Source organism: Corvus hawaiiensis, chromosome 12 (genome assembly GCF_020740725.1).
Source record: "Corvus hawaiiensis isolate bCorHaw1 chromosome 12, bCorHaw1.pri.cur, whole genome shotgun sequence".
Taxonomy (NCBI): domain Eukaryota; kingdom Metazoa; phylum Chordata; class Aves; order Passeriformes; family Corvidae; genus Corvus; species Corvus hawaiiensis.
Window position 1 is genome coordinate 4846519 of NC_063224.1, and position 18389 is coordinate 4864907.

Genomic DNA, 18389 nt, shown 5'->3' on the forward strand with positions numbered 1-18389 from the left:
CAAGACCAGACACTGTGGTGCTTGCAGCTTTCCTTTGTTTGCTCTTCAAAGCAGGTAGAGCCAGGAATATTCCCGTGCCTCATGGCAAGCTGTAAGATGTGGTACATAACTTTCAGATGAGGGAATTTCACATTTCTCCCTGAATATTTCACACTACAACAGCAAGGAGAAAAGCACAGACGCAGCTGAAATGAGGAGATGAATTGAAAGGCTAAAAATGGATTCTTCAGCATTACTCTGTAGTATGGGGAACTGAGAAGGCAATTAAAACCAACATGAAAGGAGATTTAATTGCAAAACAGCGAAACCTGCTGAAGCACAGATAGCAAGAAGAAAAGAATCACCCTCATCTGAAGCCCAAGCCTTCCAGAGAGGAGAGCATTGCCCTGAGCTCCACGGGCAGCTGATGGGAAGAGATAGGCCCTTCCCAAGGCTCCGAGGGTGCAGTCTCGGGGGAGCGTCTCTCTCTGCCCAGGCTGCCGTGACTCACCCCCTTACACACAGCCACAGCAAGGGGAAGAAATGCGGGGCAAACCCACCCAGCCCCTTCGCGGCGAGGAGAGCACAGCACAGCCTCCCCTCCCCATCCCTGCCAGGTCACATCCAGCATCCAGTCGCATCCAGCGCTGAAGGGAAAAACCGAGGTGAAGTGGAAGGAGGCACCGATGGCAGCCCCGGGGCCGTGCTGAGCCACTCTCGCTCTGCGAGGCTCCAGCGCTGCGCGGTCGTTTCTGTGCGTGGGCTTTTAAATCTGAGCTCTAAGGACTCAAACACCTTCCCCGAGCACGGGCAGAGGGGAGCCGGGAGAAGGGGGGAGAGGGAGGCCTGGCAGCTGATGAGGACACAGCAGGAGGACAGGCGAGACTGGTTTGGAGGGGGTGGGCAGCGCACGTGGGAATGGAACGAGGCAGGGTGGGAACACCCTCAGCCCGTCTCTTTGGTCAGGCAGCTTTTAGCATTTCAAAGCGTTTCTTTCCTTTGTGACTCCAACCACTGACTAAAACAGGCAAGCAGGTATTTACAGGATCAGCCAAGCCCCTCCTGCCTAGGTGGCCTGAAAGGCATCGTTGCTGTGTCCTGCAAGCAAATCGCGGTGTCCCCTTCAAAGGCTTTCCTGGTCCCGGGGCAGGATTATGGAAAGGGAGAACAGCGCCGGCTGTGGAAAATGGAAAATGTCAGGGCGCTGCTGCTGCTGGTAGGGTGAACCCTGGACTCGCTTCGGGAGCCGAGGGCAGGCGTCCCTGGGTGCTCTCCTGGGTGGCAGAGTCCGAGCAGGCACCGTGACAAACAAGGGAACGTGTCCAGCCCCCTTCTGAGCAAAGCACCCCAAGCCAAAAAGCAGCCCAAAGTCGCAGGCACCTGATGTGCTGCTTGTTCCAGAGGCACAGGGTGGGGTACAAGGAGGAGAATCTGCTTTCCTCTTCAACACAGAAAACATCAAAGCTGTCCTAAAAAATTAAAAGCTTCTGGATGGGGTCTTGGTGTATTTTAAAAAGCAAAACAGACTAGTTTCAAAGCACTCTTTCCAAAGGTCTTTCCTGAACGTACACCACATGCAATGGAAAAACACTGCATGCCTGGCATTTAATATTTTTCACCTGTGACCCAGGATTAATGTCTGTGTAACTCCCTGATTTAATCCAACGACATGTCTCAGCAAGAAAAAAACCCTTTCAGAGTTTGAAAAGGAGTTGGAAAAAAATAAAGTCACGCTCAACACTTCCCCTTCCCTGGAGAGATAGGAGTGCTGCTTGCCCTTTCCTGATGATAAGCATATCCTGGTGGTTAAAAATACATTTTGCTCTTACCGTAAATTCTCCATTAGCCAACTCCTTCAGCCCAGCCCACAGTGTTGGGGTTTGTGACTCCTTAGAGGCCACACGTGACAGAGCTTGGCCTGTGCGCGCCCAAACACGCTGGGGAAAAAGCAAAAGTAACAGCTCTGATCCTGCTGCCATTGGCTTCACCTGGAGCAGAGGAATCTGTGGAGTGAAAAAAACATTCAGCTAAAATGACTTGCACCAAGATCCAATGCACCAATGGACTCTACATTCATTTTCTGCCTTCACAGCTGCTTCCAGATGAAAAGTTATGGGTTGTATTGTATTCTGAACAGCAATTAATTCTTCCATTAATTTTACTGATTCCAGTGATCGTTGTGCAAAGGGACAACTCAGTAACATGGAGCTTAGCGAACAGCAGGTCTTGCTGCTTGATTTGAGATTCTGGAGGCCAGAAGCCTCTTCTTCACCTGGAAAACTCAGCCTGTTGAAAGATGGCTCCAAGACTTGGGCTGTGCAAAGGACACAGATGCCATCAGCCCTGGGAAGAGCCTGGTTCTGCAAAGCTGGGGCTGCTCACACACGCAGATGCCTCCACAGCAGCTCCAGCCTGCAGGGATCCTTTGCCAACTGCATGCCTCTCCTAGCACATTCCTGCCAGGAGAAAGCTGATGAGACACTCCTCTCTCAGGCTGAGGTAGAAGCTGGTGAACAACTGTGACTCCCTGTACACAGAAATCACAAGAGTCACAAGTCCGGTTGCGTAAACTCAGTACTTTGCCTTCTTGGCAAGTACCTTGCAGTTAAGGAGGCACAGAGAGGCCTTGCTCCCAGGCATCAAGAGCTTCAGCTGAAAATCTTGTTTGAGGAACCAGTTCTGGATTTCTCCTGCGAGACTTAAGGAAAAAAATTGAGGGGTTAAAAAGAGGCAGAAATGGGAACTTCAGAAGTTGTATCCCCTCTGTGCATAAAAGGTAAAGGAAACTAGGCAGCAGCCCTTTTCCCTTTCTGTTAGGATTCCAGGCTGTGGAATAAAGATAAATCCAAGTTCACCCTCCTGTCTTTGTTTCCAAGACTCAGTAAGACAGGGGAGATATGGCAGAGCCCATCTACGCAGCCATAACCATGGGAACACCATCAACAAGGGTAAATCAACACAAGGTTCTCTATCATCAGTCTGTGTTTACCCTGGAGGCCTCAGGCTCCCTGCACCAACGTGACTGGCAGTTCAGGACCATGGTATGGCTGTGGAACTAAGTAAAAGGGATTTATGGAATAAATATGCATTTTTCTGTCCTAGTACCCATCATCTCTTCCAGAACACATGTTTACAGCACCTGGTCTCTTCACTCTGCTTGGAAGCCGTGCTGCTGCCTTCTCCTTTCACTTCCCTTGTCCAAGCTACACCAAACCTCAGCTTTTCTTTGACTCCTACCTCACATTTAGCTTTGCCTCAATGTCCTTTTGTTTAAGAAAAGGTAGACAGAGCTCTGGGTATTTTCCTGAAGATCAAACCCAGCAGAGGCAGCCCCAGCAGCGGCAAGGGCCAGTACCCCAGTGCAGGGACCAGCACAGCACAGAGGTAAAATATTGCTCAACTGGAGTTGCAGCTGCTTGGCATCTTAAAAATGTCCAGGTCTCTGAACTTTCAGGGGTTATGTCTGCACGCCGTGACGCAGCCAAGGGTCGGAATATCAGGCAGCCCTGGAAGGAGCTGTTTGTACCTGCCCTTGGGAGCAGTTATGCTTCACATATTTTCCTCCGCTTTGAAAGGTCGCATGGAAGAGCAGTATTTGTGACAGGGACGAGTGAGGGTGACTGCTGGGGAGAACAGACACCTTGAAACAACCATGAGATCCTTTCCAGGTGAGCAGAAGCTCCTTCCCACTCCCATTTTTCCTGGAGTGGCCATTGACAACACCCACAGCCCGGCGGCCACAAGCATTTACTGCCCGGGCAGAACCAGGGAGGGACTGATCCCGCCTCCCCTCATTTCCTCATTGCCTTTCCTCCTCCATTTATTTCCTTTGGGTTTTCCCCTTTGATTAAACTTCTGGCATGTTGGAATGTTTAATAATAAAACAGATAACTCATGGGAGATGATATTTATAAAATCTACTGCTCTTTTTTTTTTCACTTTTCTTAAGACCTTGAGAGAAAATCTTTCTTTTAAAAATTAAAAAAAAAAAAAAGGCAGAAGGTGCAGTTAACAAGTTTTCAAACAATCAATGTTTTATTTGGTTAATTTATTAAACACCTTTAAGACAATTAATTTTGGTCTGTACCCTTCTATAAAATGATTCAAGTTCTGAACAAACCTCCGATACATAAAGCAAAGTTACTTTTACCATACGCAAATTTCAGATCAAAATACAACACTCTGTTTTCTTACATTTATAAAACCCAGTCAAATACAAACGACATTAAAAAAGATAAAACACTTTCACTGATCCTTGGTACAATATTACAGCACAATTTGCACAGTGGCAACTAAGTCCTCAAAGCACAAGTCAAATACTTTAAAAAGGGAACCTCCCTTTAGTCACCCAACGTTCTACTGAACACGTAAACAAAGCGAGTGCTACCAAATCCAGGAAAATTCCAGTGTCCCTTTTCATACTGCGTGTGAGCCACAAAGCAATTCTGCAAGGGAAGCTACTGGTGAGTAACCAAAGAGCTTTCCTACTTTGCTGTTACCAGTTTTTGTGCAACTACTCCATGAAAATAAACGAATGGAGGTGGACCAGACTCTTCACTGGGCAATTTATGGCAACTAAAGTAAACCAAGAAATGAGTGTTTTTCTAAAATCAATACCAAATTATCCATGGGTACAACTGGAGTAACTGCCTTTTGCTTCACCTTCAAGACATCTAAAGAAGCCACAGAGTGTTTTCAATTGTTGAGTTTGTTCATTTGCAAAACCCAGTGTTTCAGCAATGGGTCAAAGTGCCATTAGAATTGCACGTTTTTCCTCAATTACAGAATGCATGGTTGCATGAAACTCGTTTGGGGCTACACCTGAAAGCCTGCACTTACCCTAACCTGTGAACATGTGGGATCTCCTACGAAACAGAAACAAGAACAAAAATTAAAACTACAAACATAAAATGATAAAACTCAGGTCTCAGTTGATAGACATTCCTGGGAAGGTCCTACTTAGCAAACCTTGCAGTAACACCTCGAGAAGAGAAAGTAAAACCAGAGCAATGAGAGCAGGGACTGATGTATCCCCTCGGGCTATGCTTTGCACAGGCAGTCAGGGCAGTTGTACCACAGTGCAGCTAAAGGGTTTTTGCCTGCAGTTCTGCAACCCCTTCATTTCTCCCACCCCCAAACCACTACTTCTACTCACAGTTCAGTTGTAAGTTCGGTTATTCAGTCTCAGCTAATGTGAAAACATGTACATAATTAAATGGAAAAATACTCTAATGGATCTAACTTTCCTCTCCTTCCTCTCCAAACTCATGTCAAACCCACGAGGACACCACACACTCCAAAACTTTTCCTATCTGTTAACGTTCACATAATCCCAACAGAACGGAGAACTGCAAACTGCACAAATAATACATTGTTAAATTATGCTCAAGTGTAAACAATACAGGATGGACAAGGTTTAACAAAACCCTAGTGAGGTACAGCAAAAACCTAATTTCCTAATTTAGTGATTTAAGTGCAATTGAAACGCTGCTGTACCGCCCTCCTGCAAACACATCTCTCCAGAATTAAGCTGCACTACTAGGCTTATTCCCTTAAAGCTACATACCCGTGCTATAACTCATTCTATTGACTTAATGCAAATATTTGTGGGGGAAAATTAATTTACAGGGTTAATTAAAATCTTTTTACTATTCAAAAGGAATGATAGTAAAGGGATCAACCATGGAAAATGTGGTAATACATGTTTTTAAAAAGATTTCCAATAATTCTAACACAAAACAGCAAGTATATTTTGAAAAATGCATAGAAACCCTGTCAATACAAAAATCCCCACTAAAATTACACAACTAAGCAATTTTAATCTAAATATTTTATGTGCTTTTCCTATAAAGGCCACTTTGACATACAAATACAAAAAAATTTACATTTTTCCCCAAAATAAATTATTTGTTCCTCAATTAAAAATACTGAATATGGAAGCATAACAACCCTCTCTCGTGCCAGCTGCTCATCTGCAGTGGCTATTTCTGAAGAAGAAAATCTCCTAATATTTTCAATTACCAAAAGAAATAAGAAATGGCTTCAGCCTGTGGTCTGCTTAGCTCTAGGAAAAACCTGGGGAAAGGAATGGAACAGGCTGAGCCCCTTACACTGTGTGTGCTGGGGAGGTAATGGATGTACACAGACATCCGCAGAGAGAGCTTTTCTGCTTGTCTCCCAGGTTATGCACCAAAATCCCTTTTTGGAATCAGAGAAAGAAATTGAGGTCAATCTGAATTAAAGAGAGACAAAATAGTAAAGGGAGTTAGGAGGGAGAAACTGTATGAGGTGCAGGGGGGGTTAAGTAAATGAAGAATGGTGAGAATTCATGATCACCTGGGAGAGGAGAGCTCCTCATGGGAGGCAGAACCAGGGAAAAATGTACCCGTTTTTTAACAGGGGGAAGAAGAGGAACACAAGGAACAAATTTCACTGGAAAAACGAAGCAGTGGGAGAACAAAGAACCTTTACCAGCTGTCCTGACCACATTTTCAGGGGCATTTATCCCTGAATTGCCAGAGAAGCAGAAAAAGAAAAGTCACACACACAAAAGTGGCAGAAATGAAAACTTATTTGGACTGGATTTGAAACGCCACAGGGATTCTTTACTGTAAGCACCAGACCCACAACTGACTGACACAGGGGAAGCAAGAAAACATCAACCCGGGGGGGCACAGCAAACCCCAAATGCCCAACACGCTCTAGGGCAGGGAGATGCACACATGGTGAAGTGGCCCCAGCGGGTAAAGCCACACTGGTGGGGTTACAGGACAAGCTCCAGTTGACAACACCACGGGACGACAGGAGGGACACACCTGGAAATCACGTCATTCCGAGCCAAAACACCCAACAACCTGACCCAGATAAACTGCTGGGCAAGGCAAGGGGGCAGGAGGAAAAGCAGTGAACTAGAGTTTATCTGGATACAAGATTCTTGGGCAGCCATTGAGTACAAGCTCTCCTAACCTTGGACCAAGGACTGGGTTTGGAAGGACACAGGAGCTGCACTTCTGTATCACAAGGAATTCAGCTCTCTCATGTGCTGTATTGCATAGTTTGATTGAGGTCAAAGAGCATCTATGTCTTATTTTTCCCTGTTTTTAACAGAAGTAACTCAACATACTCCAGTCAGAGCATTCCAAACCTTGGCCCCAAGTGATTCATCAATTCATTTCTAAAGCAGCACATGAAGATTTTGGGGTGGACACATAAATAAAAGCTAAAACTACATTCCCACACAAAGCACAGAAGGACCCACAGAACACATACTCACATAAAACGCCTGTAACAGTAACCACATCTGTAATACAGGAGTCAGAGCATGACAGCTGGATGATGGGAACAACCCTTGCTGTTGAGCTGCATGCCAGAGATGGTAAACAAGAGGTGAGTGTGCTTTTACCTCACCACACCAACATACCTTTTGTAGAAAAAGTGGCAATATATTCTGACAATATCCTGGTAATTATCAAGATCTTAGATTTGACGGAACACTGAACCTTTAGGAGAGTGGCAGCAATGTGGCATCACATTCCAACACTCTCCTACTAGTTGGTTCATGGAATACAGATATCATAATTGGATTATTCAATGTAGTTGTTTCATTTTCTTAAGATAAAATAGAGTATTTGTACAGACTAAGTACACTATTTATCATTCATATAATATGTATTCATATTCTTTAACCCAATCCCACAAGATTCATGGAACTTGATAAATGTGGTTTACAAAGGGAAAACTCTGAAAATAAAGCATCTAATGTGAAGAAATTTTAGTTTTTCCTTCTGAAGATAAGAGTAGAACAATTTCAGCTTGTCAGGCTCCCACTTTGGATTATGAAGCAGTGGGCATACAAACTGGGATGCAGTTTCACATCTCTGGTTTCTCAGAAAAACAAAAAAAAAGTGCAGTGGAAGAACAGGTGGCCAGAAGCTCCCCAGCTATTTAGGCCAGTACCTGTGGTTCCACACTGCAGACATAGTTCCAGAACCCACCGTTCCATTGCTCCAGAACTTTCAGATTTAAATACAACAAATGCAAAAGAGTGGATCTCCTATAACAGCCCATAAAGCTTTATATCTTACCCTTAAGTAAGGGACAGTGCAGACTCATCCTTACCTGTGCAGCAGGGAGGAGCTGCAAGGCAAAGAATGATGCTGCTCTTCTGCCTTCCCTAGAAGGAGAGGATCAGGAATTTGCAAGCTCAGTAGAGCTTCTCCATGGCCCCTCATTTATCAGCTGTTTTTCAGAAGTGCTGCAGGTGACACAGATACTGCTGTGAGGCCACCAACTGGTGGCTCCTCTACAGTGACAGCCTGGATGAGTTCAGATGGTCCAGAGGGCAGCACCCGGTGTGTGAAGGAGGAGAAGGACAAGGCAGTCTCTGGATTCTTTTCAAAAGGCTAAAGGGCTCTTAGATTAACGAGACTGAGAAATGCTACAGCACTGGGACTGCAGAGCCTACGAGAAGGCAATAAATAACCTGCTGTCTGGAGATGGGACAAGTTCAAACATCAACCCTTGATCCTTCCTGCTGCTTCAGACAGGGCAGCAGTAGGACTTTATGGGCTCCAGAGAAGGAAAAATCTTCCTGTAGCAGTGTTACCAAATGCCTAAACCAGACTGATGATGTGGATCAAACAAAAATAAAGACAGTGCAAAAAGTACAACAAAAAAGTTCCTATGCAGGACTAAAATTCAGCTCTCTCCTCCATGGCTTGTGTCTACAAGAGCCTCTCCTCGGAGTGACCAAGCCAATGTCACTGCAATGGCAGCTCTTGGGAGCTTCCCTCCTTCCTCCTGAGCACCAGTGGCACCCAAACTCTGGGGGGCTGAGCAGGAGGGGTCTGAGGCAAACCCCACACTGGGCCCAACATCCCAATGCTCTGCCAGCCACACGGGTCAGCATGTCCCAGACACGCAGCCGGGTCTTGGGACTGAGCCTGGGAAGATTAATATTTATGGAATAGCCACCATGATGCTAATGGAAGGCTCTGGAATTAGCAGCTAATTGGTACAGTCTGCAGAGGCATGAATACCTCCTTGTTTCACCCCCACTATTTGTGCATGGCCACTAAAATGTTTGCTACATTGAATTCAAAGTTAGTATGAGCTGCTCCTCAAAATTTTAGAGGAAAATGTTCTCCGTGAAGCATTTCTTGGTTTCTCCTTTACAAAGAAAGGAAAAAGGTAGCATTTTCCTATGACATTTTGTATTATTAAGGCTTTTGACACTTTGGAAGCCGTCTTTATGAAAAGGGATGCTTTTTAAAAAAGAGATTGAATACTCAAAGAAAAACTCCACAGAACAAACACAAGCTGATTACCAGCTTATATTGGTACTTTTAGAAGTCAAGCACAGTGTAAGAAATTCAAAACTATGTCAAAATAGCACCTTTAGAAGCAGAAGAAAACACACTTTTTAAAAAATTTCTTCAGTCTAAGCAAAACCCCACATACCTGAAGATCACAAAGAAATGGGCAATGATGTAAGTTCAGGTATGGAAGGTGGGTATTGATTTTTGCAGTTTTTCCTCTGCAGCTGATTAAATGGGGAACTCCACAGAAAAATATCTAATCAGACATCACAGAAAAATCAGTGAATCTCTCTATTAAAATAATGGATCAAGTTCACAGGCAAAACAGTGAGAGCAGAGTAGAGGCAGACAGAAAACTATCTGATCTGTCCTTAAAAGAGCAGAAACTTCTATTTTTTAAACAGATCTTTTCCTATTTAAAAATCATCAGAACAGCCTTTCAATTTCTACTCTCATTTCCAAGTATAATAGTCACTTTCAAGTAATAGAAATTTTTATTTACTTTTTACAGCAGCTGCAGGTCAACCTTGGTCTTTTTGTACAGAAACATTAATTTTAAATGAAATTAAAGTAAACTGTCCTTGGGCAATGGCACCATTCTGTCCTGCTTCTTGTCTGCTTTTAGGTTTTTTTAAATTGAAGGACAAAATGCAATTTAAAACAAAACAAAACAAAAAATATTTGACAAAGTGCAAGGAAAGAAAAAATGAGGTAGCTGGGAATAGGGGCTTTTCCCCCTGGACAAGGCGCCAGGCTTCCAGCCACAGTGACACACATGAGGGACTGGGCTACACCTGCTCTGCCTGCAGGTTTGCTTACAGGTGTTCAGCTGATCTCTGACCTGCTGGCATCAGTTTTACAAGCTCAATGAAAAGTCATTTCATTGTGTACTAAGCACTGCCCCCACACACACTGATGTGCAGAGATGTGCAGAAAGCCACAGGGAGCAAGCTGGTGTGGCCACCCTCTGACCCACAGGAGTTGTGCTCCCAGGGACCATGGGCACAGCCCATGTGTTCAGAGGGAGAGTGAAAGCAAAATCCTGTTAATAAGAGCAAAAGAAAAAACACCTGAGGCGAGAGGAAACATCGTGCATGGAACGCCCAGGACGTGCCCCTGATGAGCTTTGGGGGTTCAAACACCGAGGGCAGCCAGCGGTGGCAATTCCACGAGTTCTGCACCAAACCCAGCCTCTTGCCCCATCTGATACTCCCAGCAAGGCTTGTGCAGTATGAGGAGAAGCTTGTACTGATCCTTCTCCATCCCCTAGCACTGTAAAGGACCTCTCAGGAGGCCCCCAGAACACAGCTTGCTGTTTACATCATGTAACCAAGACAGGACAGAACACTCACCATACATTGCAAAACGCAGCCTCAGACCCTTAAATACAAACATGTTTCAATTGCAAGAAGCAAACTACTCAGGTTTTGGAAGTCAAGGATTTAAGAGGGGGGAAAAAAAAAAAAAGTTTAAAATGGACTTTGCAGGTGTTTCCCGAAGCAAACAAAAGCTAGAACAAACCCCATGTTCTCTAAGCAATCCAGAGGAGTCCTTTGGACTAGTTTAAGATCAGTTCTGAAAGAGTTTGAAAATATTTCTTAAGAGGGCACTCCCTGGCTTCCCTTCAGAAAGAAACTATAGCAAGAGCTGTACAGAATGTCAGCTGCGTTTAACTTGACCACCTTGGCAGATATCCCCGTGTGCTGGTTTATTCATTCTAATAAATAAGCAGGCTTTGCTTTCTAAGACTTAAAAACAGCAAAACAAGTGACAGGAATGATAATGCTTTCCTGCTATCATGTGTAAATTAATAAAGCAGATTAATAAAACCCAAAGCTTTTGCATGTGAGATCATTGAGGAGAGAAGCTCAAGCCCAGCCAGGGATCAGGTTTCTGTAGCACACTGCCTATTGCAGACAGAAATTTAGACTTTCCAAAATGGCTCTTGCTTTCAGCAGGTACAAAATTGTTCCACAGGGGTTTTTTTCTGCTCTGCAGGTGGCAAAGGTGGCAGCCCAATAACACAATGCACAGAAATCACACTTGTGAAACAAGTGCACAGCCTGTGGCAGGGGATCTGTCAGGCTCTGACAGGGTTTAGAACTACAGATGAAAGAAACTTGCCCTCAACCAAAACTGAGGATGTCCTAGCGTTAACTAAAAAAAAAATGGAGGAAAGGCAAAGAAAATCAATCAAGCAATCAGTCAAGGGCCTAAGCTGGTAATTCAAAAGTCCCGGTATTAAAAAAATAATAATAATTCATGTTTTATCAATAAAATAACACTAATTACACAGGGGATGCTTCTTTCTATCCTATTATTGTAATCATCTATCGGCTTTCACCAGGGCTCAGAACAGCCTGGTTTCATTATGCAAATTCAAGGGCACAGGTAGGCAGTGGCATTGAGCAGCTTCATGTACTGAAGTGCTGTGGCAGGTGTTCTCTGCTCACCATGCAAAACTGCTGGGCACCAAGATTTAGCCTTTTCCATTGAAAAGCTCCCATCTTCCAGCTCACTTTTCAAGACATTTCAGTAGATTATTTAAAATAACCTCCGAATATTATTCTATACCAATCCTTTATGTATTGCAAATTCTTTTATAACTAAGAAGCAGTTACCTAGAATAAGTAATTTTAAAAAATATTATTCAGATTTTGTATCACCAATAAATTTTCAACATCATCACCTGTTGGTAGCAGTACATAGTTTAATTCTCCTACTACCCTTAATCCTTTTAAGCAGGTGTTTATCTAGCTGGGCACTTTGCATGGCTTTAGTCTATGTTTTTAGGTAACCTGTTAGTCAAAATGTTGAGAGAAATGATCACTGGAGCAGAGCAGCAGTCAGACTGCAGAGTCATGTTGGGCATGGCTGGTCAGAGGTGTCACCTTAAACCCTGGCTGCAGTCCTTCCTACAGCAAGGAATTTCCCAGGGAAAAAAGAAAAAAAAAAACCCACCAAACTCCATAGGGATGATGGAGAGCAAGTGCCAAACTTATTAATAAACTTCAGAGCACACAGAGGTGACCCCTACAGAAAACGAGCAGAGCTTCCCCCGAGCCCCGCTGCCTTCAGCTTTTCCAGGCTCACCTTCCCAAGCTCTGTGCTCCTCTTTCACAGGCAATGTGCCCTGGACACACAGACCCTACAGACACAGCTCCCAGCTCCAAGAAAAAACAAGGAAGAGCAACAGAAAATGGCAAATGTCAAAAGGCTGCAGCAGTGACGACTGAAACACAGGCCTGCACTCAGTCCTGAATGGGAAAAGGAAATACTCCGAGGGAAGATGGAAATAGCAGCTTCTACAAACACGGATGCAATTAACACCCCTCCCACCCACCTGGAGCAGCCGTTTAAGTACTCCAAAGAGCTAAAGAGAACACAACCCCCAAAAACTCAGTGCTAAATTAGAGGCAGAAAGGATCCATTTAACCCTAAATTAAACAGAATTCCTTGGAAAGCATTGCTCTGAGTGGCACCAAACCAGACCTCAGTTACAATGGTCAGTCTGCCTGTGTTCCTGGGCAGAGCACACTTCCCGAGGCACAGCTTCCCTTCTGCAGGTCAGTTAATGCAAACAAATTGTACTTAATCTAAAGAGTTATAATTTTAAATACTAAAGCCTGTTGTCAGATGCCTTTTATTATATACTTGCATGGCACCAGAGCTCTAATAAAGAGCAAAGTGTCCATATGCATCACATGGAGTGATATTCAAGGCAGCTGTGAAGTGTAACACAAACCTGCAGAAAGGTATTAAAAAAAAAAAAGTAGATTTACATTGCTTTCAATAGCATTCATTAAAAAAAAAAAAGAACCACTGCACTTTTTTGGAACACAGTGAATTTTAAGCATCTCTGTATTTTAGTAAAACAGTTGAATTATTGTTATACACAGAAGAACCCAAAAGTTTGGCACTTGTAACAACTTGCATTTGTTATTGCATCCTCCACTTTGCATGGCACATGCACGGTAGCAGAGCCCATGCAGGCTGCATGGCCACAGCATTTATGGAAAAAATAAAGAAACTGCAGTTAAAACAGGGAAAAACCTCCCCAAACCCCTCACTCCTGTGCATTTTTCTGAGTCATGCAGGCACAGGAAATATTGCAAAGCAACCAAGCTGCCTGGTGTGTTCTGGAGGGGGAGTTTATAAGCCAGGCAGTTCAGTAGCTTTGATAAAAGCCTCTTATTTTCATCAAGATCTCTGCTTCTGGAGGCAGGCTGTGTGCCAGGCACGTGCTGTGCAGTCAAACACCAGGGACACAGCCTGCCCACAGCTATCAGTGAGCTGATTTTGAGTTTCTTTTGGTTTCAGATTCACCTCTGTCCTTTTGCGTAATTTCGTATTAATTTGCCTTCAATTTAAAGATGCAGTACCCTCAAAGCTACAGAAATCCATTTGACCAGAAGCAGCTGGGTTGACACAGCACTTTCACAATAACTAAAACTTAGGGACTAGCTGACAAAATATTTAAGGACAATCAGACCTTGCTGTGATACAGCAAAACAGAAGACTCTTCAGGATGCCTCTTCTTCAGGTTATAAAACCAGAAAGGGAGAGGATCTGAAATCCAACCCTGACTCTTTAGGAATACAAGCATCTGTCCGGGTCAGGTAAGGAAGGGAGCCAGGCCAGGCATGTGCCTCCCTCAGAAACTCAAGAGATTTATTTTATGAGAGCAACAGCACTTTACACCTTTGTTTCTGTAATCCCTCTCTGCTGTGCAGAGCAGCCACAAGACTACATGTGTAAAACAAGCACAGAGGACACTGCTGTGTGTTTACAGTAGCATATATTTTTTCCCCCCACTTTTAATCTAAAATTAGCAATTCCAAAATTTTTCCAAAATTGTCTGTGGCACATGAAAAAAAGGAAGAAGAAACTTTTTGAGGGGAAATTGTGCTAAGAGATGGAGTGAGGGGAGAAAAAAGCCACCACTCTTCCCATCTTCCACAATTCCTACCCCGTATTTGGTGATTTTCTGATTTCAGTGGCTGGGGTTTGTGTAAATTCCTCAGCAGGGCAAGGAAAATGATGCAGAGGCCCAGCCCAAGTCCCTCAAGCTCAAGGTGGCCCAGCCAGTCTTTATCCTGCATGAACAGCTGGCCAGGAAAAACACTCAAACAGTTACCTGTGGAGGACCTGGCTGAATGTCAGTGCCAACTCATGAGCTGGGAGGAATTAAGGCCACCGTGCCAAACAAGGACAACTTAAACATGTTTCTAAACTGCCAAACCACCTAAAACCCCTGGACTGCAACTCAAAAAAATTCCTGAGTTGTTTCCCATGTGGTTCAGCCATCATGTGCAGGGGTACACAGCGCCAGGAGACTGGGGACAGCTAGGTGGTGGCATTTACCAGTGAACCCAGTTCAATCTACAGCTGCTTGCACGTTCAGCACACTCAGCAAACTGGTGACCTCCCTCCTCTCAGCACCTCTGGTATCATCACAGCCTCCCTCCCCTTCTGAAGTCAACCATCCCTTCTGAAAAGAGAGAAGCCAGAGGTCAGCTCTGCCTCTTCACTCCTACACCATCACCAGCGCAATCCCTGGAGAAAGGGGAGCCGTGGCTTCAAAGCCTTGCTCCAAATTCAGAGGGAAATCGAACCTGGTTATTACACAATCCAAGGGATGCACCCACAGCTCAGAGCTGGACAGACAGACGGACAGGAGCCAGACCCAGAAGACACATCCCTTCCCTCCTGCACACACAGGGGCTAGAGCAGCTCCTGGATCAGTCCCACAGGCAATGCAGATGGGGAATGGTCCCCATCCCCTTAGGCAAGGCCAAGGAAGCCAGTTTTGAGATCCCAGGAGTGCCTAAATCTTGAGCATGCACCCAAAACTCCTGGAGACCATGGCTGGAGACTTGGTCCCCAGCCACACAAAACGTGACACGAGTACAATGTGCTCAGAAATTCAGCTTGTGACTGGTTTAGGTACAGAGGCTTAAACTTCTTGGTCAAATCTCACTGAGTGCATTTGCAATATGTTTTAATCACCAGTAGATTTGTTTGGTTTATTTATGGGGTTTTTTTAAAAAAAACAAACTAAGAACACCTAGTGTTAATCCTACTCTAAGTGTAAACATTCAGTTCAGTAACTTTTACTGCAAAACACTGCTAGAGAATTTACTTGGATTTACCATGTGCATTTATCACTTACGTTTTCTGGATGCTGAATGCCCTCAAGTGTACTGGGAAGCTACAGGGACTCGGGAGATAGCAGCTGGCAATATTCTGAATAACGTTATCGCAAGTTTTCCAAGCCACTTAGAAAACTGAGCTCAAAAGTGAAACATCAGATACTTAGGAACATTCATCACTTTTGAATATGGGATCTTGGCACTTTGTCTGAGAAAAAAAAAATTGATCCATGTAAGATTTTTCAAAAAAAGGGAAGTTTTACAGATAAACTAACAGCACTTGATTTATTTCACAAGACAGCCAAGGATGGAAATAGTGGTTCACATTTCTGTAGTAAAGCATTATATATAAATTTAAAATCTAAAGACATATATATATACACACACCAAGTTTACTGCAATGCATAAATATATAAACTTTTCAATATGCCAACTAATATAGGTGAGAAAATCGATGTATATAGTTCAAGTTTTGCAGCACTTCAGCATTGTAAAAAATAAAAAAAAAATAAATAATGGTCAATGGATTGGCTGCTGCCCTTTTCCCCACGCCCCCCTCACTCCTTTGCTCAGAAATCAGAGTAATTCCAACCACACATCAGTGCTATGGAAGGACTGAGCAGAAGTAAGTTTCAGAATGGCTCTTTAAAGACTATTTAGTGAAATACCGGTATTTTGAAATAGTTAGGGATCATATTTCAACATATGTAAGATGATTCAATAAAGAAGATGAAGGTTTACACTAACACAACTGAGGGCAGAGTTTGGCTTGTCTGAGGTCCACAAAGTTGCAGAGTGGAAAGTCTTGTATGTAGTTATAATACTGGTTGTACAAAGTCTCTTTTTCTGAAGGGCAGGAGGTATTATTTCTATTTTCCATCTCTCCCATTTTATTCCTTTTAAATAAATACAGGTAATGTCCCACCCATGACAACAACAATGAAATTAAAAATTGAGGTAAAAGTGTTCTACCAGCTGATCTTGACTACAAACAAAAGTCAATTAAATATCACTACTGATGTGAACAAGGCTTAGTAAGAATAAAATGCAAGATACTAAGTTCTTCACTATAACCACACCATAAAACCCAGCTTTCAAAGTCAGACAGCAGTAAACAAGACTGTACTGTAGCACAGAAATCATTAGTAAACCAACTTTTGATCCCAATTTAAAGTCACTGTACAAATTTTCCTTAACTCTTAGTCAAAACCCATGTTTTTTGCAAAATAAATATATCCGTGTCATATTTCACCTTTGTTCTAAGAGTGATAAAATGCACCTTTCTACTATCCTGTCTTAAAAACCATTCTTAGCTTGCAAGCAATCTGAAGTAAAAAGGAACACGATCTATTTAATTTGTCCTTTTGCTCTTACCAAAAGCAGCAATCATCACTAACCATTCCAAACACGTCTTCCCTTTTCACCTCAAGGAAAACAGCCACCAAAGCCCACCCAGAAGCGCATGCCACCCACCTGCAGACCAGTTCATCAGGCTACTTGAATGACAGCGTAGAAAAAAGTTTACTTCTTTGTGGTGTATTGCATCCATTTTCTGGGGTGTATCCATTTCAGATTAGTCCATTTTATATATATATATTAAAAATATTTGTCAGAATGAAACCGTTGCAAATGAATGAAAAACCGTACGTACACACCTCCACCATTTTTTAGGCACAGACCTTATCTTTTGAGAAAGGACTAGAAATAAAAGGTGCAACGACCAACACCTCCTGTGGCCTCATGCTCCAACAGCAGCACGCCAGGGAGGCTGGTTATTGTGTAGCTTCTGTGTATTACAGCTATCCAGTCCCAGATAGCACATGGATTCGTATCCGTTCCCCGCAGGGGAAATGCACCTGAAATCTATTTTTTGCTTTTCAATAAGCTTCACCAAAGGAAACACATTTCCACCAGTTTCAGACATAAAAATCCTCCTTCAATAACATGGTTTAAACTCCAAATAGTTACGACTGAAGGTGTTTCCTTGATCTCCCCTTTTATTTTCCCCCTTCTCTTCTTTTTAATGTGTACTTAAGTTATTTGTTCCCGAAACAAGTACTGAGACTCAAGCTTTGTAAGCATTTAAAACAAAAACAGTTACCATACCAAAGCACAGCATACAGTGTAAGTTTCAGCTGTAATTTCTCAGCTTTTCCTTTAAATAGAGCTAGATTATGGTGGACTGCGCAGAACTCTTCCAGTCTCCTCCCCTGCCAGCACACGGATCACGGAGAAGGTACGCGGATGCGGAACAACCCCTGCTGGAGCTGCAGTCGGAAGAGTTTGCAGTTGGCGATCCGCAGCGCTGCGCAGCCGGTCCGGCGCAGGTCCGAGGGGAACAGCGGCTTAGTGCGCTGCCAGGTGCCCGTGCTTCTCTTAAATTCCCTAACATAGTCATAGTTTGTACCTGAGTTAACAAAAAAAAGAGATGGAATGCTTGAAACTCACTGCAGCTACCACCTTTAACCTTTAGTAAGGCAAATGTGTGAATGAGAGCATGCACAGGAACACCCATCGGTGTCCGGATGGGTGGTGGAAATTGTTATCAAAAAGGAACGACTATGACATTTCTGATCCACTTAAACCCACCACATCTGGGATTTTGCTTCTTATACTTTGGAGAAATTCCTGCTACACACTCATATAAGTACACATGGCCACAAAAGTGTTCCAAACCTCTTTCACAGAGCGTGGCCAGATGCTGACAGCTGAGAACTGACTATGTTTGATAGCACACATCTATTTGGTTGGGATCGAGAACCAAGAGCCACTATCACATCCCTATTAACCACTGGACAATGCCCCTAGAATGCAGAATTGCCTGTTTCCCACTGCAAAGACAGGAGCTACAACCTCAGGTACTACCAGGTCTTCTTACATCTAGATAAAAGCAGTAACACACTCTTAGTCTTGACCTCTTGTGGTCTTCAAACTAATCAAC

The 18389-nt window shown here is 43.6% G+C and overlaps 1 protein-coding gene across 1 annotated transcript in view; it reads right to left on the reverse strand.

The window, feature by feature from the left end:
* Window positions 1–3982: 3982 nt before the first annotated feature.
* Window positions 3983–18389, reverse strand: part of GAN (gigaxonin) — a 41292-nt gene continuing 26885 nt past the window's right edge. The window contains exon 11 of the mRNA XM_048316447.1: window positions 3983–17855. Within this exon, the coding sequence (XP_048172404.1) occupies window positions 17674–17855 (182 nt within the window). The 3' untranslated portion in view covers window positions 3983–17673. The remainder of the gene's footprint in view (window positions 17856–18389) is intronic.